Here is an 18,486-nt window from a genome sequence, read left to right as displayed (position 1 = left end):
GCAGCAATACAGGGCAATTCTAGATTTGGATTTTCTAGTCCTTGTAGTTATGTGAGAATACCTGTCTGCTGCGGCATTCCTCTCCTTTCCTCTTTCTGCCCCCCCCCCCCCCCCCCCCCCGCTTGTCCTCATGGTAGCTTCTGTCTGGGAACGATGAGATTGAACGAACTGAAAGCCTAGTTGTTGTAGAAACTTGTCAAAGTTTGCTTGTAATCAGCAGTGAAATATATTGTAAATGAAAAGGAGTCGCCTTAGTTGAAATCACATCTCAATTTTCTTCACAACTAGATTTTCCATCATTGTGCATGCTGGAAGATACTTGCAGTATTATTGTTTTATATTGTGTCTTGTGTAACAGTGGGGTAGCAGTTCATTTTTATTGTTTCAAAAAAAGCTATGGAGTCATGCTATTCTCTCCCCTTCTTCCTCCTGTCCGTATTTTTGCTGCCAGCATTTATTCTTTCTACATGCATCCTGGCAGCTGTCCTGTCTGCTTTTCTGAGGCTAAATGGGAAGGAGCCACATGTTCATCATCCATAGTGTAACCTTTATAAAAGCCTTATAGTGTTGGCCATATGTTTTGGGATCCAGGTGTTTGCTCCCCTGGAATTGAAGAGGAGCTTGGCTGCAGTTATTACTTGGCAAAGTTGACTAAGTGATTTCTGAATTACAAGGCTGTTGTGATTGATTAAGGCTAAATGTTTTTGTTGATTTTCTGATAGTTCTATAGGTTTTTAGTTCAACCTACAGCCTAAAGTACAGATTAGAATCTGGACTTCTGCTTTGCTAAACACTAATTATGCAGAATGTAAATTTAAGTTTGAAAAAAATATATGGTTGTCCCTTTTCAGTGTTTTCACAAGAATATTGCTTAAGAGGGTTTTTCAGCAAGTTCCATGTATACACACAAGGCATTGCCATTACCAGTCTTTTGAAAGCAGGCTACTGTGTATGTCGGAGGAGGCCATAATTTTATTACTGAAACTTCTGAACTACTACTCTCTAATTCCTGTGTAGTGTTCTCAGTATGTTTTTCAGGATAAATTTGATGGGAATTTTCATAGAATTGTAGAGCTGGAAGAGACCGCAAGGGCCATCCAGTCCAACCCCCTGCCATGCAGGAACTCCCAATCAAAGCAACCCCGCCAGATGGCCATCCAGCCTCTGTTTAAAGACCTCCAAGGAAGGAGACTCTACTATACTCCGAGGGAGTTTGTTCCACTGTCGAACAGCCCTTACTTTCAGGAAGTTCCTCCTAATGTTGAGGTGGAATCTTTTTTCCTGCAGTTTGCATCCATTGTTCCACATTCTAGCCTCTGGAGCAGCAGAAAACAAGCTTGCTCCCTCCTCAATATGACATCCCTTCAAATATTTAAACAGGGCTATCATATCACCTCTTAACCCTCTCTTCTCCAGGCTAAACATCCCCAGTTCCCTAAGTCATTCCTCAAAGGGCATGGTTTCCAGACCCTTCACCATTTTAGTTGCCCTCCTTTGGACATGCTCCAGTTTTTCCACAACCTTTTTGAATTGTGGTGCCCAGAACTGGACACAGTATTCCAGGTGGGGCCTGACCAAAGCAGAATACAGTGGCACTATTACTTCCCTTGATCTAGACACTATACTTCTATTGATGCAGCCTAAATTTGCATCGGCCTTTTTAGTTGCCGCATCGCACTGTTGACTCATGTTCAACTTGTTGTCTACTTGGACTCCTAGATCCCTTTCACATGTAGTCTTGTTCAGCCACGTGTCCCCCATCCTATATCTGTGCATTTCATTTTTTCACCCTAAGTGCAGTACCTTACATTTCTCTGTGTTGAATTTCATTTTGTTAGCTTTGGCCCAGCTTTCGAGTCTATTCAAGTCACTTTGAATTTTGATCCTGTCCTCTGGGGTATTAGCTACTCCCCTTAATTTGGTGTATCTGCAAATTGATAAGTATACCCCCAATTTGTCCTCCAAGTCGTCACAAGATGTTGAATAGCAATGGGGCCAGGACAGAGCCCTGTGGGACCCCACTGGTCACTTCTCTCCAGGACGAAAAGGAGCCATTGTTGAGCACCCTTTGCGTTCGACCAGTCAACCAATTACAAATTCCTGTAACAGTTGCCTTGTCTAGCCCATGTTCTGTAAGCTTGTTTGCAAGAATGTCATGGGAAACTTTGTCAAAGGCCTTACTGAAATCAAGGTATACTATATCCACAACATATATCCCTTCATTTGGAAGGACAGCGAATTGCTAATTTTAATAGGTGTAATGGATTGTGAGTATACAGTATTTCCATAAGAATGTGTCTATCATGCATTTGCATTTGCTGAATGGAATAGCCCTATGGATGTATTTATTACATTGTATGGAATAACTCTGTGGATGTATATCCACATTCTGCACCATCTGGTTATATGTGACTAGAGTGAGATGACACCAAAAGTCTCACTATGTAGTATTGGTAGGCAGTAGAATTATTAGACAGCATGGCAAGTCAGGGAATGATCTTTCCACTGCCTTGGCAAAAGAAGACTGCTTTTCCACTACATTGCATTTAAAGACAATGGATTAATTTGTATTTATCAACATTGTAATGGTGACATCCGGTGCTGGGATGCGGTGGCTCAAGTGGTGAAGACGCTGACTCTGTTGATTGCAAGATCGGCAAGTTGGCAGTTCAAGGCACGAGTGCTGCATGATGGGGTGAGCTCCCATCACCTGTCCCAGCCTTGGCCAACCTAGCAGTTCGAAAGCATGCAAATGCAAGTAGATAAATAGGTACCGCTTCAGTGGGAAGATAACAACATTTGGTGCAGTCATGCTGGCCACATGACCACCAGAGCAATCTTCAGACAGCACTGGCCCTTCGGCTTAGAAACTGGGATGAACACCATCCCCTACAGTTGGTTACGGATAGACATTCATGTCAAGGGACTACTTTTACCTTACCTTAATGGTGACATATGAAATGGCAATCCTACATATTTGTGATTATACGGGCCAAAGCATTGTAGCACCAAGAAAAGTTAAATTTTATGGACTTCACAATTTAAGCGTATACTGTCTATCAATATAGAGAATGAGTTATTGCAAATATCGCTTGATTACTTGTATAATTTCAGAGTTATATTGGCTTCTACAGGTCAGTGATCAGTATGCGACTCTGGAGCAGGATTCTTATATTGTATGCATCCTCAAACTTGGTTATTCCTGCAGTGTTTTGGACCCTGGTCTCCCAGAGTTCATTACTACTATAGCTTAATAATGAAATAATTTTAAGAAATTGAGAGTAAAATTGGAGCAATTAAACTGTAAAATAATTATAAAAATAATAATCAGATTAAGGCAAATTATGGTAATCTCTAACATTTTTACATTAATTCTTGAGGTGGCTTCTGTGTGTTTGTGTATAGATAAAGACTTTCTGCTAGAAATTATTCAGTATCTGACAACAGATAAACACATTTTTACCATACAATTTTTGAATGAATCTAGTAAAATGGTACCTAAATTTTAAAGTTTTAATTACAAAATTTTAGGTACAAAGAACAAAATAAAATCTAATCTGTTTTAGAGTTTCCACAAAGATATCTACATTGAGACAAGGTGTCCAAGTTTGTATGGCCTTCTGAGAAGGCAGAGTGTTGATGGCACAAACAGTAGGCTTATGAGACTGTTGGACAGAGACTGGCTTGAGCCTCTCCAACTTTACCTTACAATGGAAGAGTTGTTTTTAAAAATATCCTTTAATAGTGAGCATTTCTTGTTGAAACCTTATTTAAGCAATTCCATAAATGCGGGCACTCCCTACCCTTGTTCAACTAAATTCTGCCAGGCTCAGTATCCCTGGTAAACCTATTTTTTTACTGACAAATCCAACCACTATTAGTTTGCTTCTCTTTTGGCTGAAAATGGAGAAAACAAATATGCCTGCTAACACTTTTAAATGGACTGGACTAAAGTGTTATTTAGACAAGTAGCAGTTGATATTGGTAAGTTATCTCCTTTGCTCTTCTAATGGCATGTCTTTCTGACCCTGAACATTATCAAGTGATTTGGGGCATATGTTAAGATAACTGCTCTCCAAAGGGACTGATAAAATTTGACAGCTCTCTGTGAACACTGGCCTATTTTGGAGTTCTTTTCTTACCTTGGCAATTCTGAGGGAGGCCAGGATACTGATGTTGGCCTCTGGGCATGATCCCAGTGCAGCAAAGAGCTTATTAAAACCCAGCCACTCCCTGGAAGTGGTAGCTGCTAGGCAGACCTGCTCAACTAGGCTGTAGCTGAAATAGAGCAGAACGTGCAGGTGCAGCAGACACTATATTAAACTGGAGGCAATAGAGTAAAATACCTGGATGTGCAAGTTCAGGGAACAGAGCCTTGGAGACAGGATGCTTCTTGTTTTCTTCATTAATGGATATAACTGGTCCTCATAAACTGGCCTAGAAAAGCTGGAAGCTGTTTTTCATTGTTTAGGTGAGTTTATTGTACTCCCATTTAGTGTTGTATAATGATTACATACATGTAGACCAATCACCTGACAGGTGTCACCCTTCAAAGAAGACGAGCACAATAGTTATATTGGAAGCGATGTAATTCCAAGCTTGATGCAATGCTGATTGTTATCATTGTTATCCTCCTAACAACATTTTATACATACTAGTTTGTCTGAATTGATGTCAGCATGTTTTTGAACGCCATTTGGAGTCATATTTTTATTTAAGGCTTCTGTCAATATACAATTGCCCTTCTCTTCCATATTATTTATTTTTTTACTTTTATTTGTCCAAAAACGTGTTAAAATATTACAATACAATTCAAAACAATTAAAAGCATCTAAAAACATTATAAAATTATATAAAAGATATACAAAAGTTAAAAGACATTCTGCACAAATATTTACCATCCCCATCCCAAAAGCAAACCTTGATTTTGCTGTTTTATATCAGGGATGCTATTTTACTACACCATTGTATATAATGGGTCTTGAGCATTTACAGATTTTGGTATTCATGGGGAGGTCTTGGAATCAAATCCCAGCAGATACCTACTGTATTTTGAAAATGATGTTTTCATAATCTCTGCTATCATAGTTAGACTTGTACAGGGTGAGTCGCCTTTATCTGATATGCTTGGGATTAGAAGTGTTTTGGATTTTGAAATACCTGCATTTGGATACACAATGAGATATCTTGGAGATGAGATCCAGATCTAAACACAAAATTCATCTGTATTTCATATATACTTTATACTCACAGCCTCAAGGTGAATTTTTTCCCCAATATTTGTAATAATTTTGTGCATGAAACAGAGATTGTGTAAACCAAACCATTAGAAGTCAAAGGTGTCACTAGCTTAGCCATCCATGAAAAAAGTTTTGCTTTGTGGAGTATTTTGGATTTCAGAATTCTGGAAAAGGGAGACTTAACCTGTATTAAATTCTGATGACTTGCATTGTCACAGACATAAAACTTTTGGAGGTGGAATTTAGATAAATTTCAGTATATGCTTCTTTTGTGTTGTTCTCTGTAAATAACATTTTCCAATTAATGCATTCTTTTGCACTCTCCAGAGATTCATTTTCAGTGACAGTGTCACTCCATATAAATGCAGCAACTGTTTTATTATCTGTATACAAGCAAAGATTTGCATGGTCTCTTCTGAACTGTCCCTTTTCAATTCTACTTGCACAATTGTTGACTAACCCCTTCTGAGACACTCTTTTGTCCTTCGTAATGACATCAAATCTGCTCCTATGGTGGCATGTTACATGTCTGAGCAAGTGTACTAAACAATTGCGTTTTCTATGCAGTTTGTGGGGCAAAATATAGGTTGAGGTTTGACACATCTGAAATGTTTGACTCACGGAAGATAAAGATTTAATGGTAAATTCTGGATCACTCCCTCTTACTTTGCCAAACGTTTTCTAGCATCTTAGGCAGAGGTATTTTCCAGTTTTGCCAGTTGTGTTGCCTGGAAGTGAAGTTGGTAACTTTTGGTACATGCAGTGTTTGCGTAATGCAATGTAATGTAATGTTTGTGTAATGGGATGCAGTGGCTCAGCGGTTAAGACGCTGACTCTGATGATCACAAAGTCAGCGGGTTGGGAAGGCCCACGTGCTGCAAGACGGAGTGAGCTCCTGTCACTAGTCCCAGCTTCTGCCAACTTAGCAGATCGAATGCACGTAAAAGTGCAAGTAAATAAATAGTTACTACTTTGGTGGGAAGGTAACAGCATTCTGTGCAGTCATGCTGGCCACATGATCATAGACTTGTCTTCAGAGAACGCTGGCTCTTCCGCTTAGTAACGGAAAAGAGCACTATCCCCTACAGTTGGACACGACTAGACAACCTTGTCAAAGGGGAATACCTTTACCTTTAGTGTTTCTGTAAGCAGTTATAGCTTGCTTTTTCGTGTTCTTATGCTCTGTATTAAGATGTACACTGGTGCCTCGGGTTACGAAATTAATTCGTTCCGCCATTCCTTTCGTAACCCGAAAATTTCGTAACCCGAAAAGGCTTTCCGTTAGCACTGGAAAGCCTATAGCTGCACTTTGCAGCATTTGAATTTCGCGCCGAAATGAATTTCGTAACCCGAAAAATATTTCGTAACCCGAAACAGTTTTTGCCAATCCAACTTTTTCGTATCCCGGAAATTTCGTAACCCGATCATTTCGTATCCCGAGGCACCAGTGTATTACAAATGCAAAATTTTCACATCTCAAAGGATCACTGATTTCAAGGTTTCTGGTGGCAGTGGTGGGACTCTAAATTTGACAGGGAAATTATGAACAGCATTGAGATATGCCTTGCTTCTTAAATATAGCAGTGGGAATATATCCTTATCTTTGTTATTATCTTCAGAATGGATTTTGTAAACATACATCATTGGTTCAGATTTTGGTTTGTGGCTAGTAGGTCTGCACATCACAAGTCAGATTCCAGCAACCAATTCGTTGTGATGTACAAGTTTATTCATAACATCAATGAGGAAGAAAGTGACTAAATGATAATATAATATATGACATGTTAAATTTCTGTCAGAGTGTACAAACACTTAACAAATAAACCCTAACTTATTAGCAGAGACTTTTTGCCATCTGCTGTTTCTTTGGTACTTCCAAGTATTTAACATTGTGGTTTACCATATATACTCGTCTATAAGTCTAAAAATTTATGCCCAAATATTGACCTCAAAATCCCAGCTCATGGCAAAATCCATAACTTTGGCCCCCAAAACCTGCCCTCGACTTATACATGAGATTGATTTATAGTTGAGTATATATGGTAGTTCCTTAAATCATAAAATGGTTTAGAAAAAAACAGAATTTGGAATTACAATAAATGGTTTGGTTACGGAGGTTTTGAAATGCCTTACTCTTAAATGTACAATACTCTTTTCTTCATGAATTTATGGTAACTGATTCATGGTTAAAAATGAATTGACATACTAACATTTGATTGTGGCCCATACATTGCCTATGCATAATCAATGTGTGTTCAGGTAATGGTTTTGTTAGTCTCCAAAATTATGTAGATCTTTCCATGTGACGTTTTTCATCTGGGCAAAGAAAGAAAGATAGAAAGAAAGAAAGAAAGAAAGAAATTTAAAATAGTCCCTGGAAACTTCCTCTCCATTCTTTTTTCTTATTCTGCTACAGCTTACATTGAAGTACTAAACCTTTGTACAACTTTCATTCTGTATACCTTGCCATTTATAACACAGCAAGATATCACTGCCAATTTGAACAAGAGTATCTAGAAAGGATTGTAAGTCCTAAGGTAAGAGTAGACAACTTAGTATGCCTTCCAGATGTTTTGGAATAAAACTGTCCAAGCCTCAACCAATATAGCTCTTGGACTGGATCGTGGTAATTGTTATTGAAAGCACCTAAAGGGCACTAAGATACTCATTACCAAAATGTTCATGTAAAATTTGGAATCCTGTCTTGAACAATTCCACAAGGACTTCTGTGGATATAGTAATAAAATACCTGTAGTGTTGAAACAGAACTGAGGAGGCGAAAATGACTGGAAACATTAGCTACTGCATGATCAAGTTAAGAAAATACAAACGTCTCAGTTGCACTAGCATTGATACTTTAGAAACTGTTGCAGATATGAATTTTTGTATAAAAGTGCTTGGGTAATGCTTTAAAATATATTCAGTAGTAAATTTTACATATACATACATATGCACGCACACACACACACACATATAAATTGCACATAAGATTGTGTTAACACCCTGAAATGATGGGCTTTCTGTCTTTTTTTTTTCTTTTAAATTTCATTTATTGAACAAAACTGTTCCCATCAATCTCATGTGTAGAACTTTGTTTCTCACACATAAACATGGATTATATAAAAATATCACCAGTGCCAACTTCGTAGTCTTCTTATTCCTCTCCCTTTCATACATAAGACAAAGTAGTCTTTCTGCTTTTGCCTGAGATAATTTCCAGAGAGGTTTGGTGCTACACTGTGTATTTGAGAATGCTTTGATGTAACAGTTTTAAATTGCCTTCCTTTACATGTGAAGTAAGAAGTGATCAGAGGAAGGAGTAGATATAAACCTTTATATTCTGTGGCATGTTTTCAGGAAAGCATGGTTTGTTGTGATGCTTCTAAGTGCAGTCAATGAATTGGAGGAACACCTTCCCCCCAACACATTGCTTGAGGTGTCAGTGGGTACTCTAGTTCATTGTGAATGAATACTTTCTGCTTATTACTGCCTGATGTAGGTAGAACAGATGTGCCACACTTGTAGCCTACTGAGCCAAATGCAGTCCATTAGTGGCATTGGAAGTGCTTCAGAATCTCTGTGTTTTTGCACCCCCAGGCCACTGCAGGGGAAAAAACCCCAAAATTAATTGCTGCACTGGTAGTTTACCACACTTGGCTGGAGGCCAGGGGGTTGCATATGGCCACGTGAATTACAAGTTATGTATGTGTGACTTAGAGCACATTTTCTGTGCATTTAGGCCTAGTTATTAACCCTCTTTTTAAAAAAAAAATCAATTTTTCTTTTGGCTTTGATACTTTTCTTTCAAACTTTGATACTTTTCTTTCATTTTACTTTTTAAAGGTGCTTAAGATTGACTATTGCTCCAAAATTGAATTAAAGAACCTAATAGTAGGATGCTTTTTTCATTGCATTAAAAAAGGAGCCTACCAAACTCCTCACTAATGGGAAGACAGAAATTGTTTCTCTGTTTTCGCAGGACTTAAAGCAAAGTGTGCTGTTGCAACCTGTAGTTAATGTTAAGTTAAGGAGGGTGCGATAAAACAGGTGCTCATTAGTACCTCTAGGCTACAGCTACAGGTGACTGCATTTCTAAAAAATAATATGCAGAAACTCAACAGGTGTATCTGGCTTATGATGATTCTCTAAATTACAATACATATGATATGATATGCTAATTACATAGAAATTCCTTCTGTTTGAAAATTTCTTACAGTAACTCGTATTTGGTTGCTGAAAATTGATTTCTTGTACCTCCCACCCCATGTTTGTGACAGGGGAATTAAAGCAACTTTTGATTTTCAAACTAACTTTGACACGACTCTAAATGCATCTAAGGAAGTAGACTGAAGTCTGTGAAGGCATATTCTGCCAACTTCTTTATTTCAGTTAATCTCATCAAAGGTGCTACAAGATCTCTCTATATTTTGACATGACTGTTCAGTATAATACTGGTTTAAGAGAGTATTGGAGAAGGACTTGTTAAGGAACATTTTTTGGTCTGAGTATTTCACTGTCAGAGAGCCTGCATGGCATAGTGGTTTGCATGTTGGACTACGACTCTAGAGACCAGGGTTCAAATCCCATCTTGGCCATGAAATCCACTGGGTGACCTGGGGTGAGTCTCACACTCTCAGCCCCAGGGGAAGGCAATGGCAAACCATCTCTGAGCAAATCTTGCAAAGAAAACCCCATGATAGGTTTGCCTTAGGTTGCCATAAGTCGGAAATGACTTGAAGGCACACAACAACAACAAAATTTCACTGTCAAATTAAAAATACCTAATGAACGTATTGCACTATGTTAGTGTATTTTACTATAAAGGCCTGGGCAAACTATGACTGAAATCTTGTTGATAATACTGCACAGGCCTAACTGTGCCAGCTTAAGTAGTGGCAGCAAGAGTATAAGGCCACAGGGCAGAGGGCTCAAAGGAAGTAAAATATAAATCACTGGAGAAGTAGGTTAGTCCAAACTAGCAGGTTTGGTCTATCTGCCCTGGCCATTGCTACATTGCTTTGGAAGAGTGCCATTGCTAACCTAGTCAGCAACAGGATGCCATCTACTGTACTTACGCATATAATCCTCTCATGAGAATCTCACATATTTACACAAATCATGTTTTATTTCTTTCTACCTCTAATATACAAATGCATGTAGGGGCACATGCCTGCCAGTATCTTCTGTAGAGGCTGAAATTCCTCCTAGTGGATAACAGCATAATGGACTAGTGAAGAAATTTGTATTGCATGATAAAGCATAAGTATTATGCCTTCTGAAACAGCTTATTCTTTCAAGCCAGCATTCATTGGGCAAAAAACCTTACTGCTAAATGGTTTTGGGATCTGTTGGGCCTGACATTAAGAACAGAATACAAATATCTGTTCAGGCAAGAAGGATTTGGGAGTTTCTCTCAGTTCTTCATCTCTGCCTCCCTTCTTCTCTGGATCTGTAAACGGTTCCTGTTCATGCAATGTACCTCATTAGTTGTATTTGCTTAAGCCAGGGGTAAGGATTGTGCAACCCTCTTTGTGTTGTTTTCAACATCTGGAGGGCCACACAATTCCCACCTTAGTTCTGCTTTAAAAATCTCATTATGTTCCAGCCTGTCTGACCATGAGAAGTTTACCCTTTCATTGGTGAGAGGCAGAGAATGGGGATAGGCTGATAACTCAACCAGTGGAGACTGAACTGGCACAATTTTATATAGGACTGACTATAGTTTCTTCTTGGGAGTTGAATCTCTCCCTTAAGAGGGATTGGTTCTTTCTGAGACAAGAACTATACACATAATGTTATTGGCAGCTCTATATCATTTCTGCTGTTTATTAGAGGAGTTGTATTGGTAGAGAAAGCTGCCACTAATATTTGTCCATGGAAGCTCATAGTCAGATGTCTGGGCAGAAGAAGAATTGATTTTTTTTTCCATTTCAAATGCAGAAATAAAATTACCTCTCTTTTTTCCTTTCTTCCTGTCCCCTTTATGTGGAGGAAGAATTGCTATGCTTTCAAAAACAATCAAGAAACGACCCTTTTTTCTGGTGTGGAATGGCTTTTGTAATTTTTGACCATTGCTGCTGCCTGATACCTCTTATCTCTATGATGTTGCATATGATGTGCTTTCTTTCTTTCTTTCTTTCTTTCTTTCTTTCTTTCTTTAACCAGCCTATCCCCTGATTATATTTATAATATCAGTAGCAGGATTGTTTAATCTTCACAAGAAAAAAAAGGTAAATTTTCAAAAGCTGCCCCCAGGGCCTTTTTCCGTGTTCCTGTATAACCAGTTAAATCCATTTTTTCACGTTTATTCAACACAGTTGAGAACAGGTTAAACTACATTTTTCAAGACTGTGTTACTGCTGTTAGTTTTTCTTTCTGTCACAAAATGTAGAAGAAAATACCAAGCTATTAGTTCTGCTGTATGGCTTTCCCATGTAGAGTCGTTTTGTACTTTTTAAAAAATGCACTTCATCTATATGACATGTACTTCATACTTTAACATGGGTGTATTCAGATGTTCTTCCCCTCCCCTCAAAATGTTGATTGCTATTATTGTTATTGCTGCTGTTGTGATTTGTGCTGGACTGGTTCTAGCCTTTTCCAAGAGGAAGACGTTCCACGTTAATGCAGCATTATTTAGTGCAAAAGACACAGCTGTTGAGAGAACCACTATTCTGTATTCAGCAACACAGTGGTGGGTGGGGGATCTTACCCTGCCTATCTCTTTCTTTTGCTTATACAGGTAAGAGGGGTTGGAAGAGGCTAGTCTTACTTGAGAGAGGCTCTATTCACACTAGTATTTGGGTGCACTGTAATGGAAAAGTAAAGCTGCTTTGGGTCACTTTGGAGGTATGTTGTTTAAATGGCACACACATCTTAAGAGTCCAGAAGCTGCACCAAAGCTGCACTCCAGTCCAGGTTTCTGCATACCTCCAAAGTGACCAGAAGCAGCTTTATTTTGGCCTGTCTGTTCAGGCCCTGAGTCTGAAAGAGTATGACATGTCTAAACCCAGCCAGTGAGATGAAATTAAAATCAATGAGTTTCTTATTTATTGTTCAGTCTCTTTGCCACTACACTGCATCATGCCAGTGAGAAGGAATATGTTTTAATGGAACATGTTACAGGCCTTTTCCCCACCTTATGCTCACCAGGGAACACAAATGGGACTGGAAATCTTGACAAAGGAGGGGAAGCGTAAAACCTAAGTGACTTCTCTTTTCCCCGCAGGCTGTTGTTTTTGTAGGCTGCATCAGTTGATTAAATTACATACAGTTCAGTAAGCAGTATGTTTAAACTATACCTGAGTGGGAGATGCCAAGGGGAAGCCTTTTAGGGAAACCTGTACAGTTGGTAGGCTTTGGCAATTTACCATTGGAACAGTATGAAAGATTTCATTCACAAGCTTTTTTAGCCTTGCCAAGAAAAAAAAAGTCCCAAGACTAATAGGGCTGCTGTTTACTATACCTGTTGAGTATCCCTTACCAGGAATTCCAAAATCAAAAATACTCCCAAATCCAAAACTTTTAGAGCTATATACCTGTATGTGAGGCTGGAGAAAGATGTGAGGATCTGTAAAATGGTTGGAGGCGTGGATTTGTCTCAAGCACTGTGCTTTGATTCTCACCATTTCACAGCTCCTCAGTCTCTCTCCAGTCTCATTATGTCTCATTATGTGTATGCAAATATAGGTATTCCAAAATTTGGAAAAATCTGAAATGCAGAACACTTCTAGTCCCAAGCATCTCAGATAAGGGATACTCAACCTGTATAGTTAAAACTATTGCATAGTGTGAAAACAATATTTTGTAGACTATTAATAATTTCTACTGTCTAGTGTCTTTGGGAGCTAAAGTATCTATGGCCAGAACAGATGGGCCAAATGAAGTGGTTTCTGGCTGCTTTGGAGGCATGTTGTTCAAATGGCACATGCCTCCAAACCAGTCTGAAGCTGTGCTAAAGTTGCGCTCCAGTCTTTTGGGCCGGAGCAAAAAGAAGCTGGTATCATCTGGATCCTGGTGGCATGGGTTGGGTCCTGTGACTATGGCCTGCTTTGGGAGCAGACCGTGCAGTTGGTGCAGTCCCAACCCTCTTGCAGCCAGAGTGGACTCAGGCTGTTCTTTTGTGCCCATTTGCGCCTGCTTTATGTCCTCTTTGAATCTCATTTGTAGCAGTTACATTATAGGATGAATCAACCAATCAAATGTAACTATTTTATCTGAGGTGATGTCTCATTTTAAATTTTACTATGTATCAAGTTATGCCTACACTGGTCACACTTGACACAAATGAAGACAGAATTCCAGAGAATCCTGACTTGAATACTTCATGACGAAGCTTGCTGGTGCAACTTCTTAATTGCTCTCACTTGACTCCTCCCATTAGTATGAATTGCTTCAATAACCAGGAACTCACCAGAAGGAAAAACCATAACATTACATCCAAAGTACAGTGGGCCCTTGGTATCCATCGGGGTTTGGGCCCAGGACCAGCTGTGGATACCAAAATCTTTGGATGTTGAAGTTTCATAAAATACAGTGGCATAATAAAATGGTGTCCCTTATATAAAATGGCAAAATCAAGGTTTGCTTTTGGAATTTATATATGTTTTTTAATATTTTCACACCATGGATGGTTGAATCCATGGATAAAAAATGTGTAGATACAAAGGGCTGACTGTACACATTTGGCTTGTTGCTCCCAAGCTAGAAATTGCAAGCTTGCTTCACACCCTGGATGCAGACTCCACCACAATGCAGGTGACTCAATTCAAATATAATGTTAAGCCCTTCTTTTCTTGGTCAGTCCCTGGTTATTGAAGTCATTTCCACTGGCAAGGGAAGCCAAGCTGCAGGGGGCAATCATATATGCTTGCTCATGAATGAAAAACCAAGTTTGTCTAAAATTCCTGTGAATTGTGTCCCCCCCCCCCCCAAATGTGAGCTGTTGCATATTTTTAACCAAAAATGTACCCTTCATAGAATTTGACTTTTTCAGTATTGAGCTCATTCTAGTCAAGTACTGGCTAAACAAATGTTTCTAGGTTGGTAATTTTCAAGTTTTTGATGTGGCAGATTGGCATCTTATTCCTAAATGTTCCATGAACTAGTACCATTTTTGCCATACTATTATTATACTCACCCAGATTTCTGGAAACGTGCTATAGACTAGCAGCCAATGGCTCATGAATGGCTTTGAGTAGCATTGCTACTCCATGTAGGTATTTGCAATCAGGACATAAAGTTGATAATCACCTCATGTTATTTATCTCCAGTATTTAATAGTACGAAACTTGTATTTTTAAATGAAGATACTTTTGTATCTCCAATGATGGATTTATCTGCCATGAATTTGTTGAATATTTTAAAACAACTATATATAGGCTATTGTACATCACTACCTTCATAGTCTTTATTTGTTGGGGTGGGGAGTCTTCTATGGTGTACCCCAAATCTGCTGTAAATTGATTTCAATATACAACAATTTTTACAATGAACAGAAGCTTTTGAAGAATTCTAGGAAATAGTATACCCAAAACAATGCTTCCTAATTCCTACTGGTTTAACAAAGCATTAAAATTATGCAGATTTTAAAGTGTGTAATCTGGAAGAGCTCTGCACCACGTGTGTCTCATAGTTGACTATGGATTAAAACTATAAATGAAAGATCATACAGATGAACAGTCATTTGTTCCAAGATGAGTGGTGTTTTCTTGTAGTAATATATCTGTTCTTCAGAGTCCTGCCTTGTGGACACCATTATTCCCAAAAGTTTTTAAGGAAAAAAGATAAACAATTAAAAACATTTTCAAGGTATTTGAGAATTTTTGGGGTTTATTTTGGAAATATTCTTGTCAAAATTAGTAGTAGTATCTGCTGAGGATGAAGTTACTCTAGCGTGGCCAAAGTTAATCAGGGCACAAAAAGGATAAGATGCTATAACTCTCCCTACACATTACCATTCAGATTTATGGCTTGTTCATTGTAAGTTACACTACCAGGGTCTTTACCAAATGCCCACACAGGGCTCCGTGGAGTAAATGCCTCGTAGAAATAGAAGTCTGTGTACATTTGATATCACTCGCTGTGCCCTTAAAATATAACACGTACTGATAAACACGAAAACTTATTTCAGCTGATTTCATTTATTGTGTGGCAGGTAATTAACTAGCAGGACAATCCAATGTATGTTGGGGCTTACTTCCAAATACTTCATAGTAGATAAACACACTTATGCCTGCATTATAAAAGCCTTGGATTCATGTACAGGCACTTTGTCCAGTATTTATAGATGTACTGAAGTGGCATGTTTCATATTTTGGTAGGTTGAACATATTGACTGTGCGTTCCAAAAAGGAACCATGCCTTAAATGCAATACAGCAACTATATGTCTTGCTTACTTCTGTCTTGTTTCTCAGCACAATTGTGTGATAGAATAGCATTAATTTGTTTTTTGCTTGTTAATTAACTGGATCTTTTTCATCCTAATTGATAATCTTAACAGTTGCTTGTTTGGGGGGGAAGTCCAACAATTTCAAGTTGCCTTGCTCCAACAAACCAAAAATTTATCCTGTGTAGAGAGACTGGAGGTACTGCAAAACTGTGATGACTCAAAAACAGAATAGAAAGTTTATGATTACCTTATAGCTGTGCTGTAGGAAAAGATGAGAGAGGAGAACATGTTTCTTTGGGGCTCATTGAGACTCATTTCTTTCCAGGGAAACCAGGACATATCAGGACCTCTGAACACAGATACTGAGTCTTAAGATAAACTTCTCATAGCGAAAGTAGGGTTTTGATCATTTTTACCATTTTTTCTTGAAAGGTTTTTTTTCCATTTTTGTATATCATCTTTTTAAATAGGGGTGACAACTTTCAGGGATAAGGGTGCCCAGATTGACCCCCCTCAGTACTTCAGAGAGCTGCAGTCCTCATTTCCCCTACATGCCTCCATCTCTAATTTTCTTTCAAATTTTTTTTCCCACAGAAATGGCCAGGACCCCCTATTATGAGAGACATAATAGGCCATTTCAGGCCATATTTGCTGCCTAATCCTGTTTCAGCTGTGCTGTACAGAACTATAAATGACCAAACAGTCACTTTGTGTTTTGGAAAAAAAGGATTCTCTTGGATCTAAAACAGGCTTGCCACCCACCAAAAATGGCCTGAATGGCCCATTTGTGTCCTCTGGTGGGTTTTAGGAGGCATGTTTGGCCCTTTTAGTGGCCCTTTCTTCCCAAAAATATTTTTGATGGGTTGGGGTGCAGGGTGCTTTGGGAATCTGCACTTTGCGCACCCCTCCTGTGAAGGATGGAAACTTGGATTATGATTTATCCCCATGCAGATATAGATGGTACCCATCTAAGTTGCAGGAATCAGAGCATTTCGCTTGTAATTTAGTCTCCCTAGCTGGTTTCTTCTGTAATCAGCTACATAAATGCTCATACAGCCATTTAGAATATGAGCAAAATGTGATAAGCAAGATTCTGTCCTCAAAGTAATTCTGGGCCACTTGCAAAACAGTTTTAAAAAATATTTCCTTTGAAATGTGTACACTTCCATGCTGCAAGTCTGAACATGTTATTTTCCTGTTTGTTTAGGTATGTTTTGCTAGGAAAAGTTCAAAAAAGCTAGCCTTCTACTCAAGGCTATCCCTCCTCCATTCCTCCTCCATTATGTTTGTACTGTCTCACACTGATGCAACATAGGGTTATGCCACCTCAGGTAGTGATATTACCATAGAACAATTAGCAACTGTGCAAACCTTTCATTGACTCTCCACTTCTTCTTTTTTTTTCATGCAAGCCTTCACATACAGTTCATAATTCTTATTTCCAATATTTTCCACAGTTGTTCCTGTGATTTTAAAAGGACTGACCTATGATGAGAAACGGGGAGCCTTCAGTGTCGGCTCTAATGTACGGGATTCAGCTTGCTATGTATGTTGGGCTTTTGCTCGTGCCTATGACCCCTTAGAACTGAGACCATTTGTCAAACAAATTGCAAGGTAAGTAACTATAGTAAAATCTTTTTAATTTATGTTTTGCCTTTTTTTTTTTTTAAGAAAATGGGATGGATTTCAGAAAACACATAGTGGAATAAAATTTCTTCTTTGTGGTCCCTATTCCTCACATAAATGGGTTTTGCACCTGCACAGAGATTCCGTTCTGAATTAGGTAGAGCTAAGTAGCTTGGTGAGAATCCTTCTCGCTCCTGCCCACTCTGCATGTCCCAGCCCCCTAAGTTACTGTCTTCTCAGTTTCTGTGTGTCATTGGTAGAATACCTTTGTCTCGGGTGTTCTCTTGCTCCTTTTTTTCATGGTGCTTCATGTTTCTCTTTCTGTTTCATTGTCTTTCTTTGTCTTTTGCTACCACTATCTAAAAACAACAAAAAACATGCCTTTCCTTTTATTTCAGAGTCCTTCTTCCATTCCTCCTCACCTTTTCTCCTTCACCCTTGATTCTATGGTCTCTGCTTCCCTCTTTTAACTTTGCTTTACCTGCAGTCAGAAAGTCTCACTTTCTGACACACAGAGTGCCTCTTTTGTTTGGGGAAAGGGTACAGTGTAGAGTAGGGTGCCATTTGTAGGGGCTTTTCAGCTCAAGCCTTGAAGAATTGGTCCCAAAGACTAAAACCTGACTGCTGGGGAAAGTCTCTTCAGGTGGCAGACTGTGCTGTATTGAATCAGCCTCTGTTTTCAGCATCAGCAACAGCATTGGAGTCTGCTTTGGTTTCGAAGGCTTGGCAGTATCAATGAACTTACCGGTATTAATGTTTCCACCAGTTTCTATGGTACTTCCTTCTGCTGCAGCATTCTCAACACCAACCTCTTTGGCCCTATCTCTTTTAAATTCTTGCTTTTGGCTGCTCTTCCAGGGTGAAATCACAGCCAATTTACATTTTATCCAGCCCAGGCTCACTTCTATCTGAAACAGGTTATTCTGCCATTATACCACCTGGTGGAACATCACCACAGATTCCTGGGTTTAACCATCGTTCGTCTGGACCACACCGTAGAGTTCTCATGTTTTCCATCTGTGGGCGTGTTTTGAGGTATTTCTCCATCCAGAGTCCTATTAGAAGAAATTACTGCCTTGCTCCAGAAGAGTGCCATAGAGAAGGTTCCAGATTGTCATGGGAGAGATCCACCCTGATACTTCACAGTTCAAAAAAGAGATGGCTGTCTTTGTCCAATTTTGGACCTTTGTGGCATCAATAAATATTACATCAAGCCTTGGAATTTTAAG

The 18,486-nt window shown here is 39.0% G+C and overlaps 1 protein-coding gene across 7 annotated transcripts in view; it reads left to right on the top strand.

The window, feature by feature from the left end:
* TBCD (tubulin folding cofactor D) overlaps positions 1–18,486 on the top strand; it is a 172,133-nt gene that overhangs the window by 60,992 nt on the left and 92,655 nt on the right. For all 7 annotated transcript variants that reach the window (XM_042448420.1, XM_042448419.1, XM_042448421.1 and 4 more), the window contains one exon: positions 17,089–17,245. In XM_042448420.1, coding sequence (XP_042304354.1) covers positions 17,089–17,245 — 157 coding nt within the window. The remainder of the gene's footprint in view (positions 1–17,088; positions 17,246–18,486) is intronic.

The sequence above is a fragment of the Sceloporus undulatus genome, chromosome 2, assembly GCF_019175285.1.
Source record: "Sceloporus undulatus isolate JIND9_A2432 ecotype Alabama chromosome 2, SceUnd_v1.1, whole genome shotgun sequence".
Classification (NCBI taxonomy): domain Eukaryota; kingdom Metazoa; phylum Chordata; class Lepidosauria; order Squamata; family Phrynosomatidae; genus Sceloporus; species Sceloporus undulatus.
The sequence above is the reverse complement of the archived record's forward strand: the minus strand, read 5'-3'. Positions and strand labels throughout refer to the sequence as shown.